The sequence below is a fragment of the Callithrix jacchus genome, chromosome 5, assembly GCF_049354715.1.
Source record: "Callithrix jacchus isolate 240 chromosome 5, calJac240_pri, whole genome shotgun sequence".
NCBI lineage: Eukaryota > Metazoa > Chordata > Mammalia > Primates > Cebidae > Callithrix > Callithrix jacchus.
Window position 1 is genome coordinate 88,915,046 of NC_133506.1, and position 16,499 is coordinate 88,931,544.

Consider the following 16,499-nt stretch of genomic DNA (forward strand, 5'->3'; position numbering starts at 1 on the left):
TCATGCTGCAGGAGTGAAATTTACTTCCTAGATAAGTTTTTAGGGGATTTATAAGAAGCATTGGTTACCCATGACCTGTATTCTGTGCTTCTAATCACCATTTCTCACTACAGTATTATTCATAAGCCTGTATCAGTGCTGTCCAATAAACTTTCTGTGATAACAGAAATGTTTCATATCTATACTGTCCAATGTGATATTGTAGCCACTAGCCACTTGTGGTTGTTGAACAGCTAAAGAACTAAATTTTTTTATTTTTTTGAGACACGATCTCGCTCGGTTGCCAAGCTGGAGTACAGTGATCATAGCTCACTGCAAGCTCCACCTCCCGGGTTCAAGTGATTCTTCTGCCTCAGCCTTCTGAGTAGCTGGGACTACAGGCGCGTGCCACCATGCACAACTAATTTTTGTGTTTTTAGTAAAGACACGGTTTCACCGTGTTGGCCAGGATGGTCTCGATCTGTTGACCTCATGATCCACCCGCCTCGGCCTCCCAAAGTGCTGGGATTACAGGCGTCAGCCACTGAGCCCAGCCTAAATTTTAAATTTTGTATCATTTTAATTAATTTAAATAGCCACATGTGGGTAGTGGCTATTGTATTAGACAACACAACTTTATGTACTATGTAAGGGACTGTTGATTTATTGGGCAAGAAATTACATACATGCTTGGAGATGTGTAGAGATTGGTATGTTCATTCCTTACACATACGTCACGAGTTTCTATACATTGTGATAAGCTAATAATGGGAATTCTATCTAAGATTCTGTTTTAGGAATATTGTAAAGATGTGGAACTAGTATGGCTGTTTAGAAATTGAAACTCAAAGTATTATGTTAATATTGGGCAAAAAGGGAAAGAAAATGCTAAGACAGATTTTCCTCTTAATGAAGTCAAGGTTATAGAATGACCTGTCCTGGGAAGCATAGCAGATGTTTAGCTTCTGACCAGGAGAGATATTCTTCAACAAAATTCTGAAAGCAGAAAAAGAGAAAGTCTCAGCAGATATATTTCTGGGAAAAAAAATGGGGTAAGAGGCAGTGCCGGGAAGATGTAGGGGAGAGGTATTTAAGCCTAGTATAATGAAAGGAGCCTACAGTTGTTAATAATCCTTTAATGTAGGACTTTATAATTCACAGAGTTATACATTTATTATTATTATTGTAGTTTTTGTTAGCTTGAGTCTGGGTTACAATGAAGTTTTCTTCCTTACCAGTTCTTCTGCCAGAAAGTCCATGCTTAGGAAGAGAGAGGAATGAAAGATCAAAACCTAATTTAAATGGTGAAGAGTTGCCAAATTTGGTTAAGAAATGTCAAATTGGATTACAGATTCAAATTGTGGAGTCCCAGTTGAAAGAAACTAAGTATTTTGGCTAGCTGGAAAGGTTGTTTATTCATGGGTGGAATGGTGCTGGCAGAGGTAAACAGCCTTTAAATATGAGAATGGCAGTGCTGGCTACAAGGGAGAGTTGAGACTGGCACAGCTTCATGGGGCTCAAGCTTGACCCAGTAAGGAAAGTCAGAGGAGCTGTGGGTTCATTAACAGGATTGTTTGGGGGTTGAGGCCTGGAAGAACCGAAAAACCTAATTTAGTACCTCTGCTTGGCAAGACTTGAGACATCCTCTTTCCTAAGTAAACAAGCTTGGTAACTAATTTGAAAAGAATGCATTTGAGAACAAATAAGCAGCCATTATGGAAGTACATGGGCAATGAGCTATTAACTATTTTCTTTTTTTTTTTTTTTTTTTGAGACAGTCTCACTCTGTCACCAGGCGCCAGGCTGGAGTGCAGTGGCATAATCTCAGCTCACTGCAACCTCTGCCTCCCGAGTTCAAGCAATTCTCCTGCCTCAGCCTCCCGTGTAGCTGGGACTATAGGTGCACGCCACCATGCCCAGCTAATTTTTGTGTTTTTAGTAGAGAAGGGGTTTCACCATATTGGCCAGGATGGTCTTGATCTCTTGACCTCCTCCCTTTTCTGATTTTTATGGTTTGGCAGTTGAGAGAGCAATATCGAGATTGGCAGGTTATAAAGAGTCACAGGATAGAATACCCAAGAATCCTCCTGCCTTGGCCTCCCAAAGTGCTGGGATTACAGGCTTGAGCCACCGCGCCCAGCCCTATTAACTATTTTATAGGAAGTGGATTCTATATTCTCTGTATTCTAGGAGTACATATACTAGGAGCATTCTCTGTATTCTTCTTTCTGTATATTGGGTCTATGGAAGCCTATAGCATTATTAGAGCTGACTGAACATTCTTAGATGTGTGGTACATTCCTTGTGTGGCTAGGGCCTAAGGATAGTTTTGCAGGCCGTGATGTACAGTGTCCCTTTAGCAGTCATCCGCTCACAGTGTGTTATTAATGGGAGTTAGTTCTCTATGGGTCTGACAACTTAGTGTGGGGAAAAGAGTGCTGGCCTATGGCTGAACATGCTGGAGAAGAGCTTGCTCGGCCACAGGGACACAAGCAGCGCAGACCCAGCATGTGTCTCCCATGTGCCAAGTGGAGCCCCCAGCCAAGAAGGCAGCCATACCAGCAGAGGGTGACGAGGACAATGACATTGACCTGTTTGGCAGTAACAATGGGGAGGAAGATAGGGAGGCAGCCTGGCTGCGAGAGAAGTGGCTGTGGCAGTATGTGGAGAAGGCCAAGAAGCCTGCGCTGGTGGCCAAGTCCTCCATCCTGCTGGACGTCAAGCCTTGGGACATTGAGACCAACATAGCCCAATTGGAGGCCTGTTTGTGCTCCATCCAGCTGTATGGGCTGGTCTTGGGGGACCTTCAAGCTGGTGCCCGTGGGCTACGGTACCTGGAAGCTGCAGATTCAGTGTGTAGTGGACAAGAAGGTGGGGACAAACTTGCTGGAAGAGGAGATTACCAAATTTAAGAGCATGTATAGAGCATCAGCGTTGTAGCTTTCAACAAGATCTGATGCCTGAGAGAGAGTGTGTGTGTACGTATGTGAAGCCCTGCCACAATTGAAAACTGAGATCAGCAAAAAAAGAGTGCTGGCTGCTGGCTTAGGAGTCACAGAGTTGTTATTCATTTATTAACGTAGGATTTCATAATTTATAGAGTGCTTTCAGCAACAGTTAACATCAACATTATAAGCATATGTATAAGGTTTACACAGCTCTTACTCAATGAACAAAGGTATTGAGTAGAGGCAGGAAGCAAATCCAAGTCTTCTGATTCCTAGTCAGAGTAATTTTACCATGTATAAGTCATATAACCTTTCTGAAGTGAGTTTTTCCTTCTGAGATATAGACTTAATGCTCACTATGTCTACCTCTTAAGATTATTGTAAGATCATAGACAGAATGTGAAGTATTTTGTACATTGTAGAACAAATGGACAAATGTAAAGTTGTAGTGGTTATGTCACTTCTTATGTTTTGGCACTGCAGATGTGAGCTTTGGGGAAAGCTTCTAACCAGAACTGTGCATAGTGTAGTGGAACTGAAAGGATTAAGGTTTTTCTGTCTTTATGGGATTATCATTATGGAAGCTAGCCTAATTTCTGAAAAATCCCAATGGAGGAAAAAATGGAATCCTTATTTCCATGGATTCTTGTTTCCTTTGAATCTTATCAAAATGGTAGGTAGATACTTGAACAGAGTCTGGGTTCTGGATCTAACCCTCTAGGTATTCATGAGTGGGTGCTTCAGAATGGAAAAGCTGCTTTCTTCATGGTAGGCACAAGCAGGTCAGGGCCTTGGCTATCAGCTCTAGAGGAAGAGAATTCCAGGAGCTGTTCCCTAAGCAGGGTCAGTGATTGCACAGACTGTATTTTGCTTTCAGTGTGAAAGACCTGACTCTTCACTACTTCCCTTTCTCTTTCAAGGGTCATTGATAAGATTGACTGGCCAGTTAGAAAATAAGACATAAAGCAACACAGAAGCCTGGCATTTTATTTTGTAAGAAGGTTGCTTTATAATCATCTCTTCCACTGACCTCCTACAACTTTCCTGAGTCATGCTTAAAACTAAAATTTTAATTTTGTAATTTTTTTTCCTTTCATTTACTTACTCTCTTTGGCAAAATAAGGACTGCAGTTCCAAAAATGTGGGGAGGCATCAAAGGTATGGAGCAAATGTAGGGAGAGGAATCAGTACAAAATCAGAATGAGGTTAAGAAGGATGATGGCTGAGGCCTTTGCCAGGTCAACTTAGTTCACAAACCTTTGGTGAATAAATACTGATTTTTCTGGATTCTTGAAAGTTTCTTGGGTTACATGTTCAGCTATTAAGTTCAGACTTTGAGAAGGTCATTTCTGCTTTAGTGTTATTGTCAGTTATTCCCGTTGCTCCTGCTGAGTTCCTGAATCTGTAGCTCAACGTGGAGGCCTGCACCATCTATCTTCCAAGCGTGGCTCTAGATTGCCTGTGGTGGGCAGGGGACTTGAAGCTGCTTAAACCTGAATTTTTGTGCTGGAACTTTTTTTCTCAGTAGCTGTGATATCCTCCATTCATCTTAACATGTGCCTGTAGTCAAGATTCTTAGACATACAAAAGAAATGTATGTCATATTCCCTGTACCCTGGGAATCATGCAGTCTTACTGGGAAATGAGGATCACATGAAAGAAAGAAAGTAGGATATGACTGTGCCTCACTGTGTGGTATGGAGAGTGAGTGCTATAGAAGGCCAGGAAAGTGAAAGATGAGCTTGGGCCAAAAGAGTTACGGAGTCATTTCAGGTGGAAGGGTACCTGAACTAGGTCGTGAAGGAAGTATTAACGTTTAGTTAGGTGGAAAGGAGGAAGGGTGGCACTCCAGGTCAGAAAACAGAATGACTTTTTTTTTTTTTTGAGACGGAGTTTTGCTCTTGCTCTTGTTACCCAGGCTGGAGTGCAATGGCACAATCTCGGCTCACCGCAACCTCCGCCTCCTGGGTTCAGGCAATTCTCCTGCCTCAGCCTCCTGAGTAGCTGGGATTACATGCATGCGCCACCACACCCAGCTAATTTTTTTGTATTTTTAGTAGAGACAGGGTTTCACCATGTTGACCAGGATGGTCTCGATCTCTTGACCTCGTGATCCACCCGCCTCAGCCTCCCAGAGTGCTGGGATTACAGGCTTGAGCCACCGCGCCCAGCCAACAGAATGATTAAAGGCCTAGGGGAGGAAGCAAACATGGCGTATAGCAGGAAACAAGGTGAACATTGATCTGGCTTTAAAGGGGAGTTCCTGTGGGGAACAGACAGTGTGAAATGATCAGGTAAACTGAATGAACCTAAATTCCAGAGGGCTTTGAGTGATAGCAGAGAATTTAGACTTTATTCCATAGATCATGGATATCACTGATTACCTTATGAACAAAGAAGGAATATGGTGAAAAAGGTGATTGAGATGGTTGAAACTGTAGAGGGATGCAGAGTGAACTGGAAATGGGGAACTGAAATGTATAAAGTTGGCTTTCGGACTCTGGGAGCAAGGGGAAGGGGTCTCACTGAAGGTGATGTCCGGGAGAATGGGAAGCAGGGTCATACCGGAGGCCTTTGAGAGGAGAGTTGGAATTTGCTCCCTGGCTGTGAGGAGGAAAAGAAGGAAAGAATCAAGCATTACTCAGAGGTTTGATCCTGTGTGGCTGAGAGCACAGCAGTACCAATGTTAGAAACAGTGACACTGAGCCAGGCATGGTGACATGCGCCTATAGTCCCAGCTTCTTGGGAGGCTGAGGCAAGAGGATTGCTTGAACCCAGGAGCTCAAATCTGTAGCGCACAATGATTGTGCCTGTAAATAGCTACTGCACTCCAGCCTGGGCAACATAGCAAGACCGTATCTCTAAAAAGAAAGTAATAGTTGAGAAGGGAGACTAGTTGAGGAGAGTAGTTGATGTAGACACATGGCTAGATTGAGTTTGAGATTACAGCGGAAAAAAACCTTAAGAGTGTGTGAGGTGTGTATGTTGATTTTTGCGGATCCGTAATCTGTTATCTGCAGTTCTGAGATCCAAACAGTCCTATAAACTAAAGGCCTGTTTTTAGTTTTTTTAGTTTCTATTTATTTATTTATTTTTTGATTTGCAGCAGACTCATTTGGCAACCAAACTTTTCTTGAATGGACATGGGGCAATTTATAGTCTTTCTTTATTCTATTTATTGTGAATATTTGTGCTTTTCATTGAAAAAGTTAGGATAGCTTAGATAAAAAGCATGTGCTCTATTATCAAATAGACTCCAAATCTCAGTAACTTAACACAGTATGTCCAGTACAAGGAGGGGGAGAACAGTGTTGCCCAGTCACTTAGCAACCTGTGTTGAGGGAGATTCCTCTGTCCTAGGACATGTTCCTGCCAGGGAAGAGAGTGTAAAACTTGATTCTGTTCCCAAGTCTTGGTCAGAACTAGGCACAAAACCCCCAAACTAGCTGTTAAAAGGTACAGGAAATACTTGAGCATTCTGCCTCTACCATAGTAGTACTGTCTCAGACACCACCCCCTCTCCACTCCCTGGGGAGTCATTGTGTGATTTACAGAACATGTACCATACTACCTCTCTAAATCCAAAACATGCTTTCTGAAATACTTTTGGCCCAAAGAATTTTGGCTAAAGGATAATGGACATGTATTATAATTTCTTTTGATAACTCCATGAGATGGATACTATCATTCTCACTTTACAGATGAGGAAACTAAGTCATAGGTTAAGTATGTGGCTGCAGTGCCATTACTTTTAATGGCAAAGACTGCAATTACTTTTGTACCAATCTGAGTTCAAGGTTACACAGCCAGAAAATTGTAGAGCCAAGATTTGAAGGAGGCAGTTGCACTTCATTGCTACGTTCTTAACAACTACATATTGGCCTCAGATACGTGGCAAGCAGATGAGACTTGCTTCAGAGATTGGGTCTAGGCATAGAGATTGGGGAATCTTCTGTTAGAGGCCCACTGAGGAGAAGTTGTCAGCAGAGGGGGAGAAAGCCAGAAGTCAAAAGTGACAAGGTCAAGGAATAGTCACGTGTTTGGGGAGGGGTGGGAGAGAACGTAAACAAGAGGAACCAGCAAAGAAGCAGAAGTGGTCAGAGTGGTAGCAGGTTCCCTGTGCTGGGATAGAATCATAGAAGTCACAGAAGTTGGAAATAGAGTTGGCCACCAGTGTGAAATGCCTCAGCGAGGGCAAGGAGAATGGCTGGCTGGAAGGCATTGAATCAAGTTACCTTTATCTGAACTTCCCTTATCTATGGGTTATTATGGTCAGCCTGATTTAGGAACTCAGAGATTTGGGCATCTCATGTGGTTTATGGAAGCTGGTAAGGCTCATGGCATCAAAGAAGCATCTTTGTTTACACTGCTTTTTAATCACCAGCTCGGTTAGTCTTGTAGTAGTAGTGATTTTTGGTTTGGAACAAACGTTTAATTCCTTTTCTGAATAAATTCATGTAAAGCAGTGCTCAAGTTATGGCCTGTTATAAAATAAATTTAGTTTCTTCAGTTCCATAAAGGGACTGAGAAGGTTCCTTCATTAGTATATCTAAGTAAAATGTTGTCCTAGGGCTGGACGTGGTGACTCACGCCTATAATCTCAGCACTTCGGGAGGCCAGTTTGGGCAGATCACTTGAGGTCAGGAGTTCGAGACCAACCTGGCCAACATGGTGAAACCTCGTCTCTACTAGAAGTATAAAAATTAGCTGGGTGTGGTGGTGTATGCCTCTAATCCAAACTTCTTGGGAGACTGAGGCAAGAGAATCACTTGAACCCAGGAGACAGAGACTGCAGTGAGCTGAGATCGTGCCACTGCACTCCAGCCTGGGCAACAGAGCGAGACTCTGTCTCCAAAACTAAAAAAAATAAAATTAGAAAAATACATATAATACCCCAGTTTAGCCGGGCGTGGTGGCTCACACCTGTAATCCCAGCACTTTGGGAGGCTGAGGCAGGTGGATCACGAGGTCAAGAGATCGAGACCATCCTGGTCAACATGGCGAAACCCTGTCTCTACTAAAAATACAAAAAATTAGCTGGGCATGGTGGCGCATGCCTGTAATCCCAGCTACTCAGGAGGCTGAGGCAGGAGAATTGGCCTGATCCCAGGAGGCGGAGGTTGTGATGAGCCGAGATCGCGCCATTGCACTCCAGCCTGGGTAACGAGTGAAACTCCGTCTCAAAAAAAAAAAAACCAAAAAAACCCCAGTTTAAGGAGAGCTTAAACATAATTGTGTTTTTTTTTTTTTAACCTCAATTTAAATTTTATTTATTTATTTTTGAGACAGAATCCTTGCTCTGTCACCCAGGCTGGAGTGCAGTCATGTAATCATGGATGACTACAGCCTCAACCTGCCTGGGCTCAAGCAGTCCTCCTCCCTCAGCCTCCTAAGTAGCTGAGACTACAGGCATGTGCCACCACAACTGGCTAATTTTTGTATTTTTTGTAGAGATGGCATCTTGCTATGTTGCCCAGATTGATCTCAAAATCTCATTGCCTGGGCTCAAGCAATCCTCCTGCCTCGACTTCCCAAAGTGTTGAGATTAGAAGCATGAGCCACCATACCTGGCCGAAAACTTTTAAAAATGAAAAAAAAAAAAATTAGACAAAAAAAAAAAAGAATAAAAACCCGAGGAAATAAGTGAATAAACTATGGACGTCAGTTGATTTATCAATATTGGTTAATTAATTGTTATAAAAAGAAATGTACCATACTAATGTAAGATATTAGTAATAGGGGAAACTGGATGGATGCAGTGGCTCATACCTGTAATCCCAGCACTTTGGGAGGCCAAGGTGGACAGATTGCTTGGGCCCAGGAGTTTGAGGCTAGCCTGAGCAACATGGCAAGACCCCATCTCTACAAAAAGTTACAAATTAGCCCAGTGTGGTGACATGTGCTTGTCTGTAGTCCCAGCTATGTGGGAGGTTGAGGTGGGAGAATGATCTGTGCCCAGGAAGTCGAGGCTGCAGTGAGCCATGATCACACACCTGCACACCAGCCTGGGTGGCAGGAATAAGACGCTATCTCAGTAATAACAATAATAATAATAGGGAAACTGTGTACAACGTGGAGAGGGATATTTCAGAACTCTGCTCTATATGCTCAGTTTTTCTGTAAACCCAAAACTTCTGAAAATAAAATTTATTAATTAAATAATAGAGCTATAGCAAGGTATCCTGGGTTGTAGGCAGGAGCAGGTAAAAGGATATGTAACCCAACTGTAGGGACAGACAAGACTACAAATTTCACAGAGCACTTGGGATACTGCAGAGCCAGTTGAGGAAATAGCGTGGGAAGCTGGAGACTGCACGTCAGAGCATGGCAGCTCTACTTTGGAGGGCTCTTGTCATAGTAACTGCTTAGAATTTCAGGGGAAAGAGAAAAATAAGATAATGAAAAACTGCTCTCAATACCTGTGTGACACTTAAGTAGTAGCATAGCCTCGTAGTTAAGAGTCAGGCTTCCATGGTTCAAAGCCTACCTCTTCCTTTATAAGCGATATGACCTGACCTCGGGGTAATTTACTTAATCTCATTGTAACTCAGATTTTTTTCTGTAAAATAGGGATAATAATGGTACTTGTTGTGAGGATCAGTTTAATTAATATATGCAAACACGCCTTGGTACATGGTAAACGCTCAGTAAACATTAGCTATTATTATTATTATTATTATTTTGAGACGGAGTTTCGCTCTTGTTGCCCAGGCTGGAGTGCAATGGCGCGATCTCGGCTCATCACAACCTCCACCTCCTGGGTTGCCTCCTGAGTAGCTGGGATTACAGGCACGTGCCACCGTGCCCAGCTAAGTTTTTGTATTTTTAGTAGAGACGGGGTTTCACCATGTTGATCAGGATGGTCTCGATCTTTTGACCTCATGATCCACCCGCCTCGGCCTCCCAAAGTGCTGGGATTACAGAGGTGAGCCACTGTGCCTGGCCTTTATTTGCCATTTTAAATGAATAAAGTAAATTTTCTCAGTTTTAATTTTGAATATGATAAATATTAATAGATATAATCCACATAAGCAAAAGCTCTTTGGGGTCCTTAATAATATTTACAGCGTAAATTAGAACCACTCTTGTAATTCATTGAACTGGAATAGAAATGTAGTCCCCTAATGTCTTGGGAAAAGGGAAGGGAGTCCTTTTGGGACCCATCCTACCTTTCAAACTCACTCCCTTTTCTGTCATCTTCTTTGCTATGTGCTCCTTATCTTCAGATACTCTTAAGTCCTCTTTTTTCCAAGCCACAGCCTATTTTTTTTTCTTCTGAGACAGAGTCTTGCTTTATTGCCCAGAGCTGGAGTGCAATGGCATGATCTTGGCTCACTGCAACCTCTGCCTCCCAGGTTCAAGTAATTCTCCTGCCTCATCCTCCTGAGTAGCTGGGATTACAGGCATGTGCCACCATGCCTGGCTAATTTTTGTATTTTTAGTAGAGATGGGGTTTCACCATGTTGGCCAGGCTGGTCTCAAACTTGTGACCTAGTGATTCTCCTGCCTGGAGCTCCTATAGTGCTGGGATTATAGGTGTGAGCCACTGTGCCCAGCCTGTCACAGCCTATTAGTTTGTCTTCCTCAGTATAATTATCCATTGACTGTGACTTCATTCTCTCCTTCATCTCTATTATTCGCTGGTTTCCTGCCCATTTTACCTTTCTTTTCCTCTATACCTGTTCTTCTGTAATATCTTTCTCCTTTCCCTGTCATTTTTAAAAACCCCCTCAAGTTGTTTGCCCTCTTGCAATATCTCTTCTTCCTTAATTTGTTCTTTGTCATTTTAACACTTCCACTTCCTCTTATTTCTTACATTTATACTTCTGTTCTTCAATTCATTCAACCACTTAAATATTATTAAGCGCAAATATTATACCCCATTTCCTATGTTTGGCACTGGGAATACAGAAACATCATAGACCTGATTCTCTGCTCTCCTGCAATTTACAGCCTCTCATGGTGGTCATTTTGGAAAAGGCTGGGGACAGTGTATAAGGTAATCCGTTCAGGGTCCTACTGTACTTCCAGTGGGGTAGCCTTGGGAGGGTCATGGGAAATCAATGATAGTGGTACCAACGGCAGCAGCAGCAAAAACCAAATGTTGCATGTCTACTATGTGTCAGGTATTTTGCTTACATTTAGTTGTCATAAGACCTCTGCAAGGGATGTTTAGCCTTACTCTACAGATGGAAAAACTAAGACTCGTAGAGGATAAGTAACTTGCCTGTAATCATATAGCTAGAAAGCATCAGCAGCAAAATTTCTTTTTGTCTTCAGTCACATCAGCCAAGAAGGAAAGGTATTCTGGTCAGGAGGTGATAGAGTGGGAGAAATTTCCAGAGCCAATTGTAGAAATAGGGTGTGTATGAAGCTAGAAACAGCAGCCATCTAGGGATTTTATCCTAAGAGCGTTGTTGCCCCTAATGTTAGAACTGGAAGTCTTAACTCACTGGAAAGGAATGCCCATGCCCATCTGGGAAGAGAAGCTGGACCAGGAGCCATCAGGGATGTTTGCCTAATGTCACTAACGGACTGCCTAAGGCTTACCTGGGAATGGCAGGAGTGACACATTCCAGAGAATCCTCTAACCTGTCTATCATTCCTTTTGGCAGAGTGACGTCAGAATCAAGTTTGAGCACAACGGGGAGAGGCGGTAAGTCTGCCTTCTGATCAGTGGATGTGTTCATGTATGCCAGAGTTCTCAGATAGCATTGAGTTCATGGAAGTCATTCCCCTGTCCTTATCCCTACCTGTGGGGCCACTGGCTGGGTAATGGGGTGGATTGGGCATAAAGGGAAGAAAGTTTCACCCTTAACTTGGCCTGCTAATTGACCTTGTTTCTATCTTCGCATTGGAAGCCATTTCACCTGCTGATGTTTTCCTATTCTGCTCTATTCTGCTACTGTGAGGTCTGACATTTTGTTAGAAGTGAGGACTCCAGCTCTACTCAGAGTCATGGCTTTCAGACACTGACACTGTGTCACCTGTGGGCATTAGAGGGAGGGCAGGATTCTCCTGTAATATGGTGGCATTTCTATTCCCAGAATAGTAGTCCTAGCTTTGTCCACATCAAGGGTCAGGTTGGTGAATTAGAAGTTCCTTCATGATGTCCCTAGGTCATGGGAAGCTACACCAAGTCCATCAGTTGTAAAAGATTTTAGCTCCTTTGAGGATGTAGAAAGAGGGAGTTTTTTGGTCTGTGTTCTGAATCTTGCCTCATTAGGGAAGTGAAAGTAATGTTAGAAAACTTTTCTGAGGCCGGGCACGGTGCCTCACGCCTGTAATCCCAGCATTTTGGGAGGCCGAGGTGAGTGGATCACAAGGTCAAGAGATCGAGACCATCCTGGTCAACAAGGTGAAACCCTGTCTCTACTAAAAATACAAAAAAATTAGCTGGGCATGGTGGGGCGCGCCTGTAGTCCCAGCTACTCAGGAGGCTGAGGCAGGAGAATTGCTTGAACCTAGGAGGCGGAGGTTGCGGTGAGCCGAGATCGTGCCATTGCACTCCAGCCTGGGTAACAAGAGTGAAACTACGTCTCAAAAAAAAAAAAGAGAGAAAACTTTTCTGTCCTTTTCTCCATTGTCAGTATTTTAGTTATTGTTATTTTTGTGGGAAGCCAAGGTAGAAGTTCTTAGTAGAAAAAAAATGTGACTGTCCTTAATTTCTCAAGTTAGTTAAGGAAAACATTCAGAAAGCATATAGAACTCTGGTCATATAGAACTCTGGTCCCAGAATAGTAGTCCCATGGGATATTTGGGACCTTGCATGTTTGCGCATGTGCAGCACATGTACACATAACTGTGCCCTTTCCACTCCTTGCCTTTCTCTCCCATTGATATATCCCCTGCCCCACCTTTCCTTTGCTTTGAGCATTTGGACAGGTGAAGAGCATACCCATTAGGATAAGATCTCACTGCAGGACCTTAGTACCTCCAAACATTCTTGATTCTGGTAGTTCGCTGCAGCTGGTGCCTTTCAGCCCACTTTGCAGCTGGCTCCAGAGGATACCTATGGCTACTATTCTCCCTTTAAAATACACTGTCACAAGCCTACAAGGTGTGAGTGGCAGCCCAGTGGAAACATTGTGGAAAGTGTGGTCTGCAGAGCCAGGGTCCTTCTGCTCACATGTGAGTTCCAGGCCTGGAGGGATGAAGGTCTGAGCTCTGTCCCCAGCTGTTCATCCTGTGTCCTGCCATTAGCAGAGAAGTTAAATTATCACTTCATTGTTGATATTTTTATACTTTCCAACCTGAGTTTTAAAGGGATGGCCAAACTCAGAGCAACAGACTTTTCAATCAAAAGCTCAATTGTGTAAGAGCCCAATTATGCAGTTAGGGTCTCCTGAATTCCCTGTTCCCAAAGTGGTATGCAGTTACAGTGAGCAGGCTTACACTGAGAAAGTGTATGTGTTTGGTTTCAGAGAAGCTGCCAGATTGAAACCACAAATATTTAAGGTGGTCAAGCAGGAATGGCCTTCTGAAGCCTTGAGCTGCTGAACATTGCTATCAAAGTTTTGAAAATGGTTCATTCTCTTTTTATGGAGGTGTTTTCAGGAGCCATGACCTTTCAGTGTTTGTGCACTATATGTGGAATTGAGGACTTTATATAAAGTTGGTGCAGGGAAGCCTATAGAGTTAGTACTCCATGCCAGACAGCTCTAGTTTCGTGTATTTCATGTCAGGATTTTGTAGAGATATCATTGGAGGCATTTTTAACTCTTTACCAGGAATATGGATAGTATTTATCTAAATGTTGGCCCTTATAGAATTAGAATTCACAGGAAAGAGGAAAGAAGTCCTGACTTTTCCCACTTATCCATGACAGGTATTCATTCTGGTGGGCTGATTTTCCCTTTACTTTGAGAATATGCAACCAGACCCTGACTGTTTTCTCCCTCTTGGCCCCAGGATAGCTAGGGAGAAAGATTGTAGATTAAGATCTCCTTCTCTCTGGAAACATTAATGACACACTGATGGGGATGGTTTCACAGGTGTTAGACCTCTCTTTGAAGCACTGGCCTAAAAATGCCTGTAGTATGGCAGCAGCTTAGATCTTACCTAATCTGGAAGTCCTGGCCTCTGATCAGACTTTCATGTTGCTTTTGTGGGTTTGGAACGGCTCATTACCAGGCCACATGCAGAAGAATGTGTCTCTGATCATGATCGTTTTTCAATAGTGTGCTAGGGACATCTGAGTGGACTTCTGGTATTTTATCCAGAAAGGCTGATCCCTTTTGAACTGTTGCTGAGGCCCTGAAGAAGGAGGGATATGATTTGCTATTGGGAATTAATAGAATGCTATCCTCTCAAAAGGCTTCCGAAAACACTCATCTAGAAAATCCATTTAGAGAGCACCTAACAACTGCTTGGGACAGTTGATTTGGAAGAAAAAAAAGTAAGAGTTACAGTCTGAATGGATTTCCTAGTGGAGATGAAACTAACTTGGTTAGTAGTATAATTTCCAAAAATGAAAGGTGGTGGACAAATGAAAAAACATGAAGGAAGTATCTTCTTGAGATGTTAGGCTTTGCGTGAAGGATAGATTGCAGTTTATAGTAATCGTCTATCAATGTTGCCTAATAGAACTTTCTCCTATAATGGAAATGTTCTATATTTGTGCTGTCCAGTACACATATGGCTACTGTACATGTGGCTAGTGAGCATTTCAAATGTAGTTGGTGAGACAGAGGAGAGACCATTTTTTTTTAGGACAGGGTCTCTGGGCCAGGTACAGTGGCTCACACCTGTAATCCCAGCACTCTGGGAGGCTAAAGTGGGCAGATTACCTGAGGTCAGGAGTTTGAGACCAGCCTGGCCAACATGGCAACACCTCAGCTCTACTAAAAATACAAAAATTAGCTGGGTGTGGTGGCACACACCTGTAGTCCCAGCTACTCAGGAGGCTGAGGCAGGAACATCGCTTGAACTTGGGAGGCGGAGGTTGCAGTTAGCCAAGATCATGCCATTGCACTCCAGCCTAGGCAGCAGAGTAAGACTGTCTCAAAAAAAAAAAGACAGGGTCTCTGTTGCCCAGGCTGGAGTACAGTGCCCTCCTAGGCTCAAGCAATCCTTCTGCCTCAGCCTCCCAAGTGCCTGGGACAACAGGCACACTGCCACACCCACGTAATTTTTGTAGAGACAGGATTTTGCCATGTTGCCCAGGCTGGTTTCAAACTCCTGGGCTCAAGCGATCTGCCTCCCAGAGTTCTGGGATTACAGGTGTGGCCCACTGTACCTGCAAGGAACTAATTTTCAATTTAATTTAATTTTAAATAGCCACATGTGGCTAATGGCTGCCATATTGAATAGTGCAGGTGCATTTCTGGATGATGAAGGCTTTTTTGCTTCTCACTGACTTAAGCCAACCTGACACAGAAAAACATTAAATAAATTATCTGGTCAGATTTTATTAAAACTCAATGGCTTAGATCCCTCTCTCTTATGACTTATTGCTTCTTCCTCTGGATACACCACTTCCCACTCTGGGGGAGCAAGGAAGATGAGAAAGAACCACACACTTCTTCCTCTCAACGTGGAAAAAGACAAGAACTGTGCAGGCCCATGACTGAATACTGCCTGCTCCAACACACGGTAGTCTGATTTTATCTTGCCTAGGTGTACAAAGTGATGAAGGTTGTTTTAATTTTCATTTATCCAGTTACATTGAGCATCTTTTCATGTGTTTCATTTGCCACTTAAAATTCTCCCGTGAATTGTCTAATCTTTTGCCTTTTCTGTTAGATTTTTTGTATTGACTTTTTACAAGTATTTTCTCCAGGTTTGTTATTTAAGTTTGCTGATGGTTCATTTGCCATCAGAAGTTTATTTATTTTTATTTTATTTTTTGAGATAGAGTCTCGCTCTGTCGCCAGGGGCCAGGCTGGAGTGCAGTGGCGGAATCTCGGCCCACTGCAACCTCCACCTCCTGGGTTCAAGCAATTCTCCTGCCTCAGCTTCCCAAGTAGCTGGGACTACAGGCACATGCCACCATGCCTGGCTAATTTTTGTATTTTTTTAGTAGAGTTGGGGTTTTACCGTATTGGCCAGGATGATATCAATCTCTTGACCTCATAATTCGTCCACCTTAGCCTCCCAAAGTGCTGGGATTACAGGCATGAGCCACTGCGCCTGGCTGAAGTTTGTTTGTTTGTTTATTTATTGAAATGGAGTCTTGCTCTGTCACCCAGGCAAGACCCAGGTTGCAGTGGTATGATCTCAGCTCACTGCAACCTCTGGGTTCAAGTGATTCTCCTGCCACAGCCTCCCAAGTAGCTGGGATTATAGACATGTGCCACCATGCCCAGCTAATTTTTAATTTTTAGTAGAGATGGGGTTTTGCCATATTGGCCAGGCTGGTCTTGAACTCCTGACCTCAGGTGATCACCCGCCTCCACCTCCCAAAGTGCTGGGATTACAGGTGTGAGCTATCTTGCCTAGCGTGTCTTCTTGTCTTCTGTATTTTATGTTATGCTTAGGAAGACCTTCTCTACTCCATATATATATGTGTGTGTGTATGTGAGTATGTGTATGTCTATGTATATATGTATACTTTTTTTCTTTTTTTCATAA

At 43.1% G+C, this 16,499-nt stretch overlaps 1 protein-coding gene and 1 pseudogene across 7 annotated transcripts in view; both read left to right on the forward strand.

The window, feature by feature from the left end:
• Positions 1 to 16,499, forward strand: part of MAP3K3 (mitogen-activated protein kinase kinase kinase 3) — a 91,498-nt gene that overhangs the window by 28,571 nt on the left and 46,428 nt on the right. For all 7 annotated transcript variants that reach the window (XM_078373505.1, XM_035300415.3, XM_035300419.3 and 4 more), the window contains one exon: positions 11,543 to 11,583. In XM_078373505.1, coding sequence (XP_078229631.1) covers positions 11,543 to 11,583 — 41 coding nt within the window. The remainder of the gene's footprint in view (positions 1 to 11,542; positions 11,584 to 16,499) is intronic.
• Positions 1,407 to 3,084, forward strand: LOC108590067 (elongation factor 1-delta pseudogene; annotated as a pseudogene).